The 18357-nt window shown below is 37.0% G+C and overlaps 2 protein-coding genes across 2 annotated transcripts; both read left to right on the top strand.

The window, feature by feature from the left end:
- Nucleotides 1–175: 175 nt before the first annotated feature.
- On the top strand, nt 176–4104 carry LOC113643006 (calpain small subunit 1-like). The gene is made up of 11 exons (XM_027146952.2): nt 176–334; nt 735–805; nt 945–981; nt 1191–1286; nt 2104–2161; nt 2639–2703; nt 2879–2947; nt 3369–3447; nt 3574–3690; nt 3779–3837; nt 3934–4104. Exons 2-11 carry the CDS (start codon nt 759–761, stop codon nt 3958–3960), a joined length of 654 nt encoding a protein of 217 aa, XP_027002753.1. The 5' UTR covers nt 176–334; nt 735–758; the 3' UTR covers nt 3961–4104.
- A 2306-nt stretch (nt 4105–6410) lies between these two features.
- Nucleotides 6411–11519, top strand: LOC113641902 (calpain small subunit 1-like). The gene is made up of 11 exons (XM_027145056.2): nt 6411–6598; nt 6934–7006; nt 7129–7165; nt 7314–7412; nt 8517–8574; nt 9042–9106; nt 9240–9308; nt 10701–10779; nt 10895–11011; nt 11128–11186; nt 11271–11519. The coding sequence occupies exons 2-11, from the start codon at nt 6960–6962 to the stop codon at nt 11295–11297; spliced, it is 657 nt and encodes a 218-aa protein (XP_027000857.1). The 5' UTR covers nt 6411–6598; nt 6934–6959; the 3' UTR covers nt 11298–11519.
- The last annotated feature ends 6838 nt before the right edge of the window (nt 11520–18357 follow it).

The raw sequence follows: 18357 nt of genomic DNA, 5'->3' as shown, positions 1-18357 counted from the left end.
CTAGGGAAGTAGTTCACCTAAAAACGTCTACAAATCACACCTACCACAAATCTTACCTACTAAAATATGGTCATATTTCGCATAAAAATAATCAGAAACTGTAGTTAACTGACTCTCTTTAGGGTTCAACGTTGTCTAGGATTCCCTCATTATCTACAGGACCTCACTGCTCTGCAGTTCAGTGTATATGATTACAAGACCCAGAGTCTCACTGTGTATTTTTAGGGCGTGGAACATTTTAATGAAGTAGGTTTCTCTGCTAGACAAGCAAGTTTCAACCGTCGAAACAGCAAAGAACTGGGATAACTGGAGAAACTCGTCTTGTTCTTACATAGTAAGTCTGTCATTATTTTAAAATCTAGATGCTTTAAAACTTTATACTACGTTTTGTTGCGTTCTGTGCGTCGATGCGCTGGGGGACGTTGATCTGTTGTGCCAAAAGTTTTTGCTACACTGGGTTTTGCACAATGTTTCGACATGAGTTTCTCATGTTTGCTTCTCATGTTTAACACGATTAATTAGTCTGTTGGTTAATGCGACAAGATTACTTGCCGTCCTTCCTTCTTTTTAAGCCTGAAATAACATTTAAATGTATTTTCCCGACGCAACAGTGTAACTACCACACTGCGTTTGCTCAAGCTTTAAAACAGGAAATGAAATATTTAATTTGCAGAGGAAACGAATTGTAAGCAAAGAGCAACGGTGATAAATACGCATTAATTCTTGTTTTGTAGATTTACACTGTCTTCATCATCACCATGTTTTCTGCCAAACGGTTAATAGGAGGCCTATTGGATGTTGTGAGGTTAGTTTTGATTGCTTGTTTTGAGGTTTTCACGCTCTAAATGCATTTTTCTTTTAGTTTCATGTCTTACTTTGAGTTTTGTTTACTGCATTCCAATCTAACAGCACATGTGTTTCCTTTTTAAACATACGACTCACAGCAATATTGATCCCTCCCAGTTTGGTCCTTCTGCTCCAGTAAGTTACTATAATATACATTTTTATATGTTTTAACATTGCCAATATTAACCCAGATACTCCCTTATACTACTAAAGACATTAAGTATTAAAGGAAGCAAATAATCTGTCCATACTTAACATGCATACATGACATACATACATGTTAATGATGGCTTGAAATGCATACATAATATTTTAATTGTTTATTTTCTGCCTTTGTCCCACAGCCTCCTGCACGAAGACCGTTAACAACTTATGCGTCTGCGAATGAGAGCGATGAGGACAGACAGTTTCGTAAAGTTTTCCAACAGCTCGCCGGAGATGTCAGTATTTCTTTTTACATAAAAGAGATATAAATTAATTTAAAAGTGTTTATCCATGATAAGAAAATGCCACATGCGCTTATAAGTCTGTTTGGTCATGTCACCTGCATGTGTGAACATGATCTAAAGATATAGAGAGACAACCTGGCAGCTCATTTTCATGCATGTAAAGGCAAGTCTCACTGTCTGTAAAATGCAAAACAATTAACAATTTGCTTACCTTCACATATTCAACTAGAAAATACTTTTTTAATGTTATTTGTTTGATTTTTTTTTTTTTTTTGGGCCTTGATGCTTTTCATAAGATTGACCCTACTTTGATAAAAAATATTTCCATGTTTAATGGAAATCTTGTTTTTTGACTTTGTTTCTATGTTTATCCATGGAAACAAAGGGAATGGCATGATAATGTAAAAACACACAATGTTATATAGCTTGATTGGTTCCTCCATTTTAGTACATTTTTGACACTGTAATGAAGAGTCACTTTATAGCTCAGAGAGTTTTGTTGTTAAAAAATGTAAGAATTTATTAAATCATTAACATAACAATTTGTTGCATGCTTGGGTTCAATTTTAACGAGCAAGAATGGTGTACCTTGATATTTCAGGAAAAAGCTTAAATTGCAAATCCTGTTATTAACAAATCTTGAATGTATAGAAATCTAGAGTAGAGTCATTTTAATGTATGTACTTGTTAGTTTTTCTACTCCAGTAGAAAACCTCAAACATATGTATGTAGAAAATAAATCAGCCACTTATATTCAGGTGTGGTTTGATGGCATTTAACTCTTGTTTTTGTTCTTGTTTTGTTCTAGGACATGGAAGTTAGCCCTAATGAGCTGATGAACATTCTCAACAAGATACTAACCAAGCGTAAGTTTGGTCAAGTTAAACATGGATATCAGTGTTTATTAGAAATAATATTGCTGAAAAGAGTAGAGAGAAACATTCTCTTGTGTTATCAGACAGTCTGAATGAAATAGCAGATAGTTGAGAAAACAATCCAAGTGTAGAGTAAGTAAACATTGGAGGAAATATTAAATGCTTCCTGGGAAAAATGCCTGCACGAACAAATCATGACAAGACGTGTTGTGTGGAACCGCTTGGGTGTGGTACGTACTGTATATCATCCATAAGGACTGTCCACAATCTGTAGAAGATTTTCTTTCTGAAATGTATGATAAGAAATTATGATAAGAAATGAGAAATTATGTGACCAGTGTTTTGTGACTGTGCATAAAAATATATTATTGCAAAAGAATTCTTCTTGCAACAGTAATTATAAGGATGTGGTTGACTATTGTTGTCAACAAAATGGTTAGTATAATATCCTTTTGTTTCTACCTCTAGATGCTGACCTGAAGACTGATGGTTTCTCAATTGAGTCTTGCAGGAGCATGGTGGCAGTAATGGATGTATCCTTTCATGATATAATAACCATACTGTATATATTTCAGAATATGGCATATAATAACCATACTGTATATATTTCAGAATATGGCAATGTGAACAAATATATCTTTGTTTGGTTTAGTGACAGTATACAGCAGGTGTGAGTTTATTTTTATTGCCTTAACCCTCCTAACACAGAGTGATAGTTCTGGAAAATTGGGCTTTACAGAATTCAAATACCTGTGGAACAATATAAAGAGATGGCAGGTACGATAGCTGTGTTATGTTATTCCCTTTTAATCTAAAGTGATCATTTCCAATCAAGTTGGACATAAGTAGTTTTGATATACAGTAGCAGTTTAACATGTACATCTTCAGCTTTTGGCCTTTGAGTAAAATATAAGATGTAAAGTTATAATAATAAAAAATCATCTTTATTGGTGAACAGTCTTTGGGTCAAAATATTATCACATAAGGATGACCAGTTGGTGACTAGTAATAATAGAGTACTTATAATATCAGTCATGAAAAATAGCAGCTGACCCTGTCATCATTTATTTAAGGAGTAAACAAAAGTGTACAATAGTTCATATACAGTTCAACATAATCCATATACAATCTATCACACACACTTTTTTATAGAAGTATAGAATGACACTGAAGTTTAACTTGGCTTTGTCTGGTACAGGCCATCTATAAGACGTATGATGCAGATCGCTCTGGAACGATTGGGGCCAGTGAGTTGCCTGCAGCTTTCAAAGCAGCAGGTTAGTGTAACAGTCAACAATATTAAATTATCTGAAATGAAATTGTCTTTATATACATGCATTATAGATTTATTCCTGCTCACACCTAAACTTGTTCACTAATTTGCATTTCTTCTCTTGTCTCAGGTTTTCCTCTTACTGATAATCTCTTCCAGATGATCATTCGCAGATACAGCGATGAAAGTGGCAACATGGACTTTGACAATTATATTGGGTGTCTGGTGCGACTGGATGCAATGTGCCGTAAGTCAGTCTTTTTACCTTAAAGGACATTTAACCTAAGTTTCATGGACATGACTGAGTAAGAGACATACATTATGTTCATATGCAGGTGCTTTTAAGACGCTTGACAAGAACAATACAGGAACTGTCAGTGTCAACATTAAAGAGGTATGTGTGATATATTTAAATTGGCTATATATTTTTATATATTTATATTCTATATATTTAGCTTACTTTTTCCTCTCCCCTGCTTTATATTCACAGTGGCTTCAGTTGACTATGTACTCTTAAAGCAAAAAGACTTCAACATCAAACACCTGACCACAACAAGTATTTTGGATATTATGAATCATTTAACGTCTCCTTTTTTTTGTAGATTGTAGTAACCAGTAAAACTGCATACTTAAAATATAAATAAAATATAAATACGTTATATGTATAGTGTCTTCAAATTTTTTTCAGAGAAGTAGATCTAAAAGAATGAAGAAAACAAAGCAGGCTCATCCAATAATGAGATCTTAAACAATGCAGATCTAATTATAGATATGCAGATATGCCTATTTCTGGAGTCAGACCTGTGAGGAAACATATAGTAGATTAATGCAAATCCTGGTCCAGGATTACCACATCTAGGCAATCTTTGTACTTCTCTTAACAAATCCAAAATATTTTCACCAATTCTGATGCAATTATCTTGAAATTATCTAATGTCCTATTACCTCATAATATCTAAAGTCCAGTCTCATTTCTTTTGTATTGCCTTCCCAGTAATTTGTGTTGGTTTGTCAACTAAGAACCGTTTATATAAATATATTCGTGTACATCCATTGTGCGGATTTGTCTAAAGATACATTATATGGTAAAGAATAGTATAAATGTGACCATCATGACTATATGTGCTCTTTGAACATCATATTACAGTTTTAGTCTCTCTCTCTCTATATATATATATATATATATATATAGAATGTCTTTACATTTCCCGGATTCTTAGACACGACCAAAATCAAAATGCTATCTGACCTATCATGCTTTCCTGAATAATGGAAGGCAGCACTACCTATCACTGTTAATTTTTAATTAATAGCATTTTGTTGATATCAGAAAATATATTGTATTATTTAACATGAATTTGACTTGATTTCTGTATTAAAAAGAGCAAAGAAGCAAGGATTAGGATGCTAGTTATGCGAGACGTACAAGACAGTAATGAAATTGTGATTATTTCTGTTCGACATGTTTTTAGAGGTAGATTCAAATAATCATTCAAAAATTCCCAGAAGTAACAGGATATTGTGATTTGAAATAAAACTTTATATATATACTGTCTTGCTCTTGTGAAACTTTCCATTCCTTAATTTGAAGAAATTTTAATGTAAAATGTTATAGCTGTAGATTGCTATGAATGACCGTAGAAATGAGAGAGAGAGAGAGAGAGAGAGAGAGAGAGAGAGAGAGAGAGAGAGAGAGAGATCCCTTTTATTCAAATTATCTAAAAAAAAAAATTACCTGGCTGTTGATGGTGAAAAAGAGATTTGATGTCTAGAGGCTAAGAGGGCACAACAAGGATGTCTGGAGATCTCTTTTCATCTGTTGGATGAAACTTCAAGAAAAGGAATTCATGCTTTACATTTTCTGAGGTTCAGCTTCTGCTGACTGAGGTGAAGAGAAATCAACATATTCTGGTGGATCAGTATGGTTATTAGTCATCAAACCCAGTTAAGCATCCCTGGCATTTTTCCTTTCTTCAACATTTTTGATGTTTCAGGTGTACACATGTCCATCAAAATTCACGACAAACACTGTACCATGGGTATATATACAAGATCAGGTTTCCTCCGGGTACTCCGGTTTCCTCCCCCGGTCCAAAGACATGCATGGTAGGTTGATTGGCATCTCTGGAAAATTGTCCGTAGTGTGTGAGTGAATGAGAGTGTGTGTGTGTGTGTGTGTGTGTGTGTGTGCCCTGCGATGGGTTGTCACTCCGTCCAGGGTGTATCCTGCCTTGATACCCGATGACGCCTGAGGCACAGGCTCCCCATGACCTGAGAAGTTCGGATAAGCGGTAGAAAATGAATGAACAACGAGATCAAGGTGAGTGTCACAGAGAGGTCATCAAGATTGTGAAGAAGTGTGACACCGAATGCAAGGTGGCAGCCATGAGAGCCTCCAGGGTCTATGCTGCCCAGATTACATTGTAGAGAGAACGGTGCACCAGATACTCCAAGCTGGACCAAGGGAGAAGTTCCCACTGTCAGAAAGCATTACAGATGAGGATGAGGACAGCCAAGGTGCTCGGTGATACCACTGCACATTCCAGGTACAGCAAATGGCATGCTACACATCAAGCCACAGGGTATGCCACACAACTATGGAATGTACAGCAAGGGAGATACAGATCTGCAACTGAATATAACTTGCAGTTGTGAGTGCATCTTATAATCTAACCATAACCTATTAATCTGTACAGATGTTCACAAATTACAGCATCAGTAATTATATTAGATGCTTTGTTTATTATTGTCAGGTAATCTAATACAGTATATTTTATGGCAATAATAAAGTTTCTGTTTGGTTACAGCAGCACTGGGGAGAGAAACATGCAGTCTACAGAAAATATACTACAGTAGCTGTCAGTTTCAAATATGAGACTAAAAAATACAGATGAGAATTAAAAATACAGTCCATTTCAGGTTAGGTGGTCCAGTTTTTGTACATATTTGGTTTAGTGTGCAAACGTAAATAATTCACTTCTGTGACTCAAAAGAAAATCTCCACTGTTAACCTTTTAAGTTGTGAAGTTTCATTGTGTAATTTTGGGGCGGGGAACTATTTAATGAGCTACTTTTCTTTACTTGACAGACAAGTTTCAACAGTCGAAACAGCACAACATCAGACTTACTGGAGAAACTCGTCTTGGTATTAGATAGTAAGTGTTTATTTGTTTTTAAATCCAAATGCTTTAAAACTTTATTTATGCTACTTTGTGCTGTGCAGCAAAAGGGGAAAGGCAAAAGTTTGTACTATTATATTATTTATTCGTTTGCACAATGTTTCGAAGCTATGCCCAGCAATTAATTCATTGGTTAATGAGCAAAGATTGTTTTTTAAGCCTGAAATAACATTTAAATGTATTTTCCCGACGCAACAGTAAAACTGCACTGCGTTTGCTTCAGCTTTAAAATTAAATATTTAATTTAAAGCGGAAACGAATTGTAAGCAAAGGGCAACGGTGATAAATATGCACTAATTAATGTTTTATAGATTTACACTGTGTCTTCATCATCACCATGTTTTCTGCCAAACGGTTATTAGGAGGCCTTTTCGATGTTGTGAGGTTAGTTTTGATTGCTTGTTTTGAGGTTTCACTTGCATTTTTTTTCTATCTTTGAAATCTGTGGTGTTTCATATAATTTAATCTAACAGCACATGTTTCCTTTTTAAACATACGATTCACAGCAATATTGATCCCTCCCAGTTTGTTCCTTCTGCTCCAGTAAGTTACTATAATATACATTTTTATACGTGTTAACATTGCCAATATTAACCCAGATACACCCTTATACTACTAAAGACAATTAGAATTAAAGGAAGCAAATAATCTGCCCATACTTGACATGCATACATGTCAATTATCGCCACAGCCTCCCACACGAAGACCCTTATCAAATGTCCAGGCTTCTGCAAATGAGAGTGAGGAGGACAGACAGTTCCGTAAAGTTTTCGCACAGATCGCCGGAGAGGTCAGTACATCCTGCCTTTGTTTAGAGACATAGATTCATTTAAAAATTTATATAATATGCTACATGCCTATCAGTCTGTCTGGTCATGTCAGCCGCACATGTCAGTTCAACATGCCCTCAAGCTATACAGAGAATACCTGTGGGCTCATTTTCATGCATGCAAAGGAATAGAGATCCAATTTGCTTACCTTCTCACATTCAACTAGAAAATTTTAATTGTTTTTGTTATTTGTTTGACTGATATTTCTGAGACAGTTTGTGAGACTATGAGGCTTTTCATAAGACCGACTCAACTTTGATCAAATATTTAGATCTTTAATCGAACAACTTTTAGTTTTTTAAAAGAATGATACACAGCAAGTGTTTTTGCATTCTTTTTAGGTTTGTTTCTAAGTTTATCAAAACAAAGGGAGTGGTTTGACTATGTAAAAGCACACTAATCACTGTGGATATGAAGCTTGACCGGCTCCTCCAGTATTACATTCCTTCCACGTTAATGAAAAGTAGCTTCATATCTGGGAGAGTTTTGTTGTTAAAAATGTGTGTGGGGGTGTGTGTGTGTGTGGGGGGGGTGCGCACTTGATTTGTGATTTTACATTTTCAATGTTTACAATGTAATTCAACACAATTTTGTCTAGGCTAATAAAATTTAGCAGAGTATTAATTTCATCCTTTCAAAACTAGTCAGAATCTTTCCTTTACCTCTAAATTTATTAAATCTTAATACTTGTCAAAGAATATTTTTCTTAAAGTAACAAATTGTTGTGTGCTTAGGGTCCATTTTAATGTGCAAGAATTGTGTACCTTGATTTATAAGAAGAAAGCATAAATTACAAATCCTCTCATTAACAAATCTTAAATTTATAGAAATCTAGAGTACTACTTGTATATTGCAAAGCAGTGTATTACATTTTAGCTATTTGTTTTTGCTTCTCATACTTCTAATTGATAAACCATGTCACTTCAAATTATTAACGTGTTAACCCATAAAGGTGTTTGTCTACTCCAGTAGAAAACCTCAATCTTATTTATGCAGAAACACTTAAGAGCGAGTGTTTTCAGTGATGGCATTAAACCCTTGTTTGTGTTCTTGTTTTGTTCTAGGACATGGAAGTTAGCCCTAATGAGCTGATGAGCATTCTCAACAGGATTCTGACCAAGCGTAAGTGTAGTGTCAATTTAAACATAACACAATATCTGTGTTAATTAAAAATAAAATTGCTGAAAAGAGTAGAAACATTCTCTTGTGTTATCAGACAGCCTATACATTTAAATGAAATAGCAGATAGTTGAGAAAATGTTTAGAGTAAGTAAACTTGGCACATCACTGGAGAAACACTAAATAATACCAGGGGAAATGCTTGCACAAACAAATTGGGATAATTGTTCATCATGACAAGACATGTTTTGTGGAGCCTCTTGGGTGTGGTACGTATATCCTCCATAATGATTGTCTATAATAAGTAGAAACATTTTCAGTCTGAAATGTATGATAAGAGGTTAAGAAATTATGTGACCCGTGCTTAAATATGCATGAGATTTCTTCTTTCAACAGTCATTATTAGGATGTGGTTGATTGCTAATGTCCACAAAATGGTTACTATAACATCCTTTTGTTTCTAACTCTAGATGCTGACCTAAAGACTGATGGTTTCTCAATTGAGTCTTGCAGGAGCATGGTGGCAATAATGGATGTATCCTTTTATGATATAATAACCATATATATTTCAGAATATGGCAATGTGAGCAAAGATTTCTTTGTTTGGTTTAGTGACGGTATACAGCGGTTGTGAGTTTATTTTTATTGCCTTAACCCTCCTCACATAGACTGACAATTCTGGAAAATTGGGCTTTACGGAATTCAAATACCTGTGGAACAATATAAAGAGATGGCAGGTAAGATAGCTGTGTTATGTTATTCCCTTTTAGATTTTTGTTGACAGAGGCATCCTCATCAGCATTGGCATTGATTTTGACTACTTGGGTTCTTAAAGGTCATTGAGCTCTCCGAGATTAGCATTGTACGTTAAATGCATGAAATTAATGCATTGTGGAGAAATTTGGGTAAATAGCCAGAATTTCTAAAGATTTCTGTGTTTGTGCTGTACTATTCATGTTGCTTAATGTGGATGATGCACATTAAGTTTTGTAAGTTCCACTGTTCTGAACAAAATATTGTGAGATTGAGCACATGAAGCTTAACATAGTTAATACAGTTTTCTCCTCCTGTCTTCTCACAGAATCATTGAGATTTAGTCAAGGACAGTTTTCAACACCACTGTCTTATTTGAATCTCTTTTCACTTGTATTTCACTTGCTCGATCATCTAACCCTTTGTTACCTCTCATTCTATATTTTAATGGGACAAATAAGAATTTTGTTTCTCAATTCATGCCCCATTCATATGACTGGTGATCTAAGTTTTTGAAAATCTTTTATTGTGAAATAAAAGGCAAGTTTTTTTCTAAAGCTGGAAATGACAGAAAATAAACAGTAAATATGTGCATATATTAACTCCTTTATATTAACTCCTATATTACGTCTTCAACAGAAAAAATGTACTCATTTAGTACTCTTTTTGGTTAAATGTAAAAGTAATTAATTACAACATTATATACTGTTAAATAACTATTATGGTTATGAAAATAGAATTTTTTTATTTGTCCTCCTGAGTCCAAATAGTCCATTTGCTCAGCTGTTAATCTTGTAGCTCTCATTATTGATTTTTATCTGCAGTGTTTTGTTTTAAAGCAAGCTCATTATCTACTTACTGAGAATAATCATAAATGCATTTTGACATGGGGTTTTTATAGTCATACAGCAACATCTTAATTTCTCATCTGGAGAAATATAGTTTAGTTCTTAATTTATAATTACTGATAATAATAATAATTATAATAAATCTTAATAATAAATTACTGATTAATCTGTGACCTATATGTTTGGACTTGAATTATTAATTGAAATGATGAAATTTTAATGAAATATTTCAATTAGCCTTTAGGCCACCCACTGCTCTGAAATGACACTTTGCAAGATTATAAATGACCTGACAGTTAATGCTTGGATATTTGGTCTGTCTTGAATCTGACTATAACTTTGACACAATCCACAAGAAGATTTTGCTTTACTGGCTTTAAAAATCTGCAGTTTTTAAGCATGGAATGTATTCCAACCATATACAATAATCCATATACAGTTCAACATAATCCATATACAATCCACCACACATTTTATTATAGAAGTATAGAATGACACTGAAGTTTAACTTGGCGTTGTTTGGTACAGGCCATCTATAAGACGTATGATGCAGATCGTTCTGGAACGATTGGGCCCAGTGAGTTGCCCGTAGCTTTCAAAGCAGCTGGTTAGTGTAACTTAAAATATTGTGTCTGAAATAAAATTGTATTTATACCTGCTATGGATTTATTCCAGCTCACACCTAAACATGTGTTTACTCATTTGAACTTGTCCGGTCTCAGGTTTTCCTCTTACCGATAATCTCTACCAGATGATCATTCGCAGATACAGCGATGAAAGTGGCAACATGGATTTTGACAATTATATTGGTTGTCTGGTTCGACTGGATGCAATGTGCCGTAAGTCAGTCTTTTTACCTTGAAAGACTTTTAACCTAAGTTTCATGGACATGACTTAGTAAGAGATATACGTTATGTTCATAAAAGGTGATTATGATTCTGATTGTGATATGCAGGTGCTTTCAAGACGCTTGACAAGAACAATACAGGAAATGTCAGTGTCAACATTAAAGAGGTATGTGTGCTACATTTAAATTGACTATATATTTATATTTTATAAATTTAACTTACTTTATCCTCTCCCCTCTTATATTCACAGTGGCTTCAGTTGACTATGTACTCTTAAAACAAAAAGACTTCAACATCAAATCCTGACTACAAAAATGTTTTTTTTTTGGATATTATACTGTAAATCATTGTACGTCTCCTTTTTGGATTGTATTAAAATAGTAAAACTGCATACTTAAAATATAAATAAAATATAAATACTTTATACTGTATGTGTAGTGGTTCAAACCTTTTACAGAGAAGTAGGTCTACAAGAATAAAGAAAACAAATCAAGCTCAACCAATTTGCGTCAAAAAATGCGTGTGTGTGTGTGTGTGTGTATGTATAACTGTATGTATATATAAATCTGAACATCCTATTACAGATTTTGTCAATATATTATAATGTGCTTCCAACTGTTGTGGCAACAGTTAACCACATATAGGCTAAAATCTGATTTTCTTTTTTGTTTGTTTAGTTGGTTGGTTTGTTGGTTTTAGCCAAGGAATAAATTGAAAAAAAAATATTTGTCTCTAAAGTTCCAGGATTCCTGGACGTGCCCACAATCAAAACGCAGTGCTATAGCGCCGCCTTCAGACCTTTCAGTGTAAAGTCCCCTTTCAGCGATGAACCCTGCCTTGTGCTGGGCAGAAGAGTAAAAGTGGCCCAATTCCCCATGGTATAAGCAGAGATCATTGATGTGGCATCTATCTTTCTCAGTGTAAGTCAGGCGGTGGTGGCCAGTCTCCATGATTTGAAAAGTGGTTGGAGAGTGAGGAGCAGGGGCTGGAGACAGAGGCAGAGATGGTGCAAGGCAGACTCTGGTTCTAGGCCCTGATAAAAGGCATCATAAAGAGTGTTGGCGTTCTAATTTCCCATGTGGCCATACAGAAGTTTAACCTGAACTCGGCTACTGAGCGGTTGCCTTGGGATTGCTCAAACAGGGTCCAGGTTGCATTTAACTTGGCACAGTGGCATCGAAGACCTTGCATAGCTTGCAAAGAAGGTATTGTAGGACAGACTGGTCATTGACCAGCATTCCCATTGTGGCCCATAGTTTGGCTTTGCCTGAGAAAAAGGAGATGACATAGGCAACTTTGGAATGCTAAGATAGGAAGGATGATGACTGGAGCTGGAAGACCACACTGCATGAGGGAAAGACCAGCATTATCCGGGTTCTCTAGAGAAGCACTTAGGGTCAGGCAGGTGTGATTCTAAAGTTGAGTCTGGCATCGGCACAGGTGGCAGAGGCACCCAGGGAGTCAGAAGCGGGGGGTGGGGGTGGGGGGTCGAGGAGGAGGAAAGACTGAGGCACCAAACCAGGTCCTGGGTCACAACAGCTCGATACAGAAGCCGGTTCAGAAACAGGTAGAAATCAATGTCAAAATGGGAGCAAACTGAGAAGACCATCTGGTGAGGATGACGAGTTTGTGGCATGCTTAAATTGTGTGCTCATGTACAAAATGTTGGCTGCCCTATAAGTCCATCCCCAAGATGTCTGTCGACCTGAAAGTGATGTTGCAGAAATGAAGAGCAAGCCACACATACTGACACAACTGACCGAAGAAGGGTTTTTTTTGTGTGTTTTCACATCATTGGGAATATAATGCATGTCTTTTATATGATCAGTGAGATACATTTTCCAATGTAAAATGTTTATATAACCATATGTGGTAAGTGTCAATATAAGTTTGATTCATTAGTATATGTTCTTATTGTCTAGGGGAATTAACAACCCCTTTAATGCTACATTAAGTGAAGGTTATACATCTATTGATCTATTCACAGTCTGATCTATCCCTGATCAGCAGGGAATATGACAGAGCCTGTCATGTACTTTATGAATTGAACCTGCCTGTGTGCCTGGTTTCAGTGAAATTAAATAAACATTTGCGAATCACTACTGATTTTGCATTGTCGTTCTTCCCAATGAATTTTACTCTTTACATTGACATCACCAGAAACATGAAGCTTCTGTTAGAGGAGGTGAGGGACTAATTCCATAATTTTTCGCAATGTATTTACTATATCCTACATTTCTTACTGAGAATGTGTGTGTTTGCCACATCAGCACAAACACTTTCATGTCTGAGCACTTTCACACAAAGCTTGGCATACTATATTAAAGTAAACAGAAATTTAAGGTTCTGTAAAACAGTATTTCCTTTCAGTGTGTAATCAAAGTTTATTATCATGCCTCTGAAATGACATTTCATGTATTGATATGTATTTATGTATATATGAATTTATGAAAGGTTGTCATAACATTGAATGACATGACATTGATTGGCTGGCTCATGGTCTTTGTTTCCTGTAAAATAGCTCATTTGTTTGGCCCAAACACCTGAAACTATGATGTCTATATAAAGGCACACAGATTAATATAAGAAGGCACATAAAAACTATATTAAATCATACACCCCTGTTAACATTTACAATCAATTAATAGCATTTTGTTAATATCAGAAAATATATTGTATGGTTTAATAATCTAACAGGGGTTGCTAGCCTGTGACTTCTGTCCCAGAACCAAACCTGGATAAATAGTGAGGGTTGTATCAGAAAGGACATCCTACTTAAAACATGCCAAAATTAATCATGCGAATCGTCAGTGAGAATTCCATAACAAATCGGTTAAGGCCCAAGTTAACGACCGCCACCGGCGCTGTTGACCTACAAGGTGCCAGCGGAAATTTTACTACTGTTGGTCGTGGAAGGAGAGTAAGGAGAAGGGTTTGTAGACAGAGAGAAGAGGAAAGGCAGGAGTATACAGTAGGTCTGAGAATAGGGACTCTTAACATTGGTACAATGACAGGGAAAGGTCTAGAGCTAGCGGACATGATCGAGAGAAGAATGGTAGATATACTGTGTGTGCAGGAGACCAAGTGGAAGGGGAGCAAAGTATGTAGTGTTGGAGGGGGATACAAACTCTTTTATTATGGTGTGGATTGGAAGAGAAATGGTGTAGGAGTGATCCTGAAGTGAGTAATGTTTTAGAGGTGAAAAGAATGTCAGACAAAGTAATAAATTTGAAGTTAAAGAAATTGAAGGGGTGATGTTGAACATCATCAGTGGTTATGCTCCACAAGTAGGCCATGAGTTAGAAGAGAAGGAGAGATTCTGGAGTGAGTTAGTTATTAATCTTTATATTATTCTTTTTATTAATGTTTTGTTCTATGTTTATGTTCTGTAAAGCTGCTCTGAGACAATGTCAATTGTAAAAAGCGCTATACAAATAAACTTGAATTGAATTGAATTGGAGTTAGATGAGGTGATTCCCAGAAAGTATTCCCAGATGGTAGAGAGTAGTGAATGGTGCAGACTTCAACAAGCATGTGGGTGAGGGGAATGGGGGACTCGTACAGATTAGCGATACAGAGAGATAGAAATGGGAAGGATGTGCAACAGATAAGGATGATTAAAGATAGAGATGGATGAGGAAATATATCCAGTGTTCTCGATATCCCCACAGAACACTGCTACACCAGCTGCTTTATCCTCTGCCTGTGCTTTCTCTCACTCACCACGAGAAACAGGCAGGGGTGGTGATACAGGTTTATTGTTGTCAAAGAGATGGTGCTTTACACCTCTCCTCTTCTCTCATTTAACCATCTCCTCTTTTGAATTCCATGCCATTTCAGTTACCTCTACAATCAACCTTGTTATCATTGTTGTCTACCGCCCTCCTGGTCCCCTAGGAGACTTCCTGGAAGAAATGGACACACTGCTTAGTGCTTTCCCTTCAGATAGTTCCCCTCTGACAGGGCTTGGTGATTTCAACCTCCCCTCTGACAAGCTTCAATCTTCTTTCCTCCTGACTCTTCTCGAATCATTCGCCCTGACACTCAACAGCTACACCCCCACACACAAAGGAGGGAATATCCTGGACCTGGTTTTCACCTGTCCTTCTCCAGCTACAGACATGACTGCTACCCCACTACACGTCTCTGATCATCACCTGGTATCCTTCACCATCACTTTCCCTATCCTACCTAAAACTACCTCTCACCCCCTTGCTCTTACCCGCCGCAACCTTCACTGTCTCCCCTTCTTCTGTAGCTTCTGACACTCTTTCTTCTCTTCCTGATCCTGAGTCTTTTTCCTCACTACCCTTGGACTCAGCCACAGATACTTTCCTGTAATCTCTTTCCTCAACTATGGATTTTCTCTGCCCTATGGTAACTAAACCAAAGAAAACTGCTCCTTGGCTTTCAGATGCGCTGCGCAACAATCAAAGAGAGCTAAAATCATCAGAGAGAAAGTGGAAGAAATCACAACTTGATGCAGATCTTGATTCTTACCGAACACTCCTGGCCAAGTTCTCCTCAGATGTGACTTCTGCCAAGACTTCCTTCTACAAGGAACAGCTTGAAGCTTCGTCACATGATCCTCAGAAGCTCTACAACATCATCTCTTCTCTACTCAACCCCCCCCCCCCCGCCCCACCTGCTTCATCCTCCCTGACCGCAGAAGACTTTGCTTCTTTCTACCAGGAGAATATTGAGGAAATCTGCCAGACCTTCACTCCAGTCCCGACTGCACTTACATCTCACAGTATGGATTCCCCCACTCCTTCGTTGTTGCATTTCTCACCTGCAGCAGCAGAAGAGATTTCACCCAGTCTTGCAATCCTACCACCTGCCCATTGGATCCACTCCCTTCCACTATGCTCCAGACCATCTCGCAAGACCTTCTGCCCTTCATTACCACTATCAGCTTGGGAATGGTTAAAACGTAACAGCAAAACTGAGCTGCTGTTTATCCCAGGTGATTCATCCCCAGGTCATGATCTTGCAATATTCTTTCACAACGATCTGATCTCCCCTTCAACCACAGCTCGCAACCTTGGGGTAACCATGGACAATCAACTGTCCTTTTCCTCTCATGTTGCTAATGTGACTCGCTCATGCCGGTTTCTTCTCTACAACATTAGAAGGATTCGGCCATTTTTGTCCAAACAGGCTGCTCAGGTACTTGTTCAGTCTCTTGTCATTTCAAGACTGGATTCCTGCAATGCACTGCTGGCAGGTCTACCTATGAACGCAATTTGTCCTCGGTAAATGATTCAAAATGCAGCTGCACAGTTTGTTTTCAACCTGCCAAAGTTCTCGCATACCACCCTGCTGCTCAATCCCTCTACTGGCTTCCGTTAGCTACACGCATCAGATTCAAAACACCGATGCTGGCCTACAAAGCCAAAAATGGACCAGCTCCCTCTTACCTCAAAGCCCTCATCACTCCTCGCACCGCACCCTCCGATCTACCAGCTCTGCTTGACAGGCTCCACCATCTCTCATGGTAACAGGCAAGTATACTACAAGACTCTTCTCTGTTCTGGCACCAAGGTGGTGGGATGAACTTCCCCTAGAGGTCCGGACATCTGAGTCACTGGCGATTTTCTAATGGCGGTTGGAAAAAAAAAAAAACACAACCTTTGACACTTTTTCATTGTAACTTTGAACAATGTTTTAAACTCATGGTATCTTATGTACGTAACCTAGTGAGCCAGCATTAATATATCCAGTGTTTTAAGCATTTAAGCATTTACAGTATGTACGTCTCTCTGGATAAGGGCGCCTGTAAAATGCTGTAAATGTAAATGTAAGGACATGAGGAAAGTGAGAGGGAAAGACAGGGGAAAGAGGTGAATATTTGGGGTAAACCATGTGTGAAAAAAAAGGTGAAGAGGCAAGTGCAGGTGGGTATAAGTGTGTGGAGAAATGTGTCAGGAGTGTTGTGTGACAGAAGTGTGTCTGCAAGAATCAAAGAAAAGGTGTAAAAGACAGTAGTGATGCTGTATGTGGCAAAGATGAGGTAGAGGTAGCAGAGACGAGGATGTTGAGGTCCTCTTTAGGAGTGACAAGGATGGACAGAATTACAGTAGGAACGAGCACGTCAGAGGGACAGCTCAGCTTTACTGTTTTGGAGACAAGGTCAGAGAGGCTGGATTGAGATGGTTCGGACATGTACAGAGTAGTGAAAGAGGTTATATTGGTAAAGGAAGACCAAAAAGGAAATATATGGGTCTGTTAAAAGAGGACATGAAGTTTATTGGTTGGCGAGAGTAGAGGATGCAGAGAATAGAGTTAGGTGAAAACAGATGATTTGCTATGGTGAACGGGAAAAGCCGAAAGTGGAAGAAGATATTGTATGGTTTAATGTTTCTTTGTTTTGATTTCTGTTTTCAACAAAACAAAGAAGGATCAGGACCCTGTCATTCATAGTGGAGAAATTTGGGTAATTATGCATTCCTTCTAAAGGGCATGATGTAGTTCCGAACAAAATATTGTAGGACTGAGTACATGAATCTTAACATAATTAATGCAGATTTCTTCTCAAGACTTCTCATTGAAATTTAATCATACTGTACCTACCTAATTGGCCCAAGGTCTCTCAACACCACCTTGAATCTCTTTTTCCTTGCTGTTTACTTGCTAAATCAACTCACCCTGCTTTCTTACCTCACATTATATAATTTAATCGAACAAATAAAAATTTTGTTTCTCAATCCATGTTCCTAGTCACATGACAATTTTATTTTATTCTAAAGGTGGAAATCACAGAAAATAAACAGAAAATTAACAATATATGTATATTTGCTAAGTCCTTTATCATATTACAAATTGTTTGAACAGAAAAAATGGATTAATTTTCTCTTTTTTGCTCAAGCATAAGATTAATTATTTACTGTTAAATAACTATTATGGAAAAGAAAAAATAAATTAGTCCATTTGCTTAGCTGCTTTATTGTTGCTTTATGCTCATCTTGCAGCTCGCTTTATTGATTTTTGTCTGCAGAGTTTTAAAGCAAGCTCATTCATTATCTACTGACTGAGAATAATCATAAATGCATTTTGACATTAATTCTCAATAATTACTGATAAACCTGTGACCTATTTTTGGACCATATCAACAAGTGCATTGACAATGTCACTATCGTCAAACATGTGAAATACTTTCCTAATCAGAAGCCGTTGGTGAAGTCCATTTCCTGTTGAACGCAAGACATTCTGCTTTTAAATCTGGCAACACAGAGGACTACAACAGAGCCAGGGCCTACCTGAAAATAGGCATCAGGAGAGCCAAACATACATACAAAATCCACATACAGTAGAAAAATCCACAACTCTGACCCCAG

This window comes from Tachysurus fulvidraco, chromosome 11 (genome assembly GCF_022655615.1).
Source record: "Tachysurus fulvidraco isolate hzauxx_2018 chromosome 11, HZAU_PFXX_2.0, whole genome shotgun sequence".
Classification (NCBI taxonomy): Eukaryota; Metazoa; Chordata; class Actinopteri; order Siluriformes; family Bagridae; genus Tachysurus; species Tachysurus fulvidraco.
The sequence above is the reverse complement of the archived record's forward strand: the minus strand, read 5'-3'. Positions and strand labels throughout refer to the sequence as shown.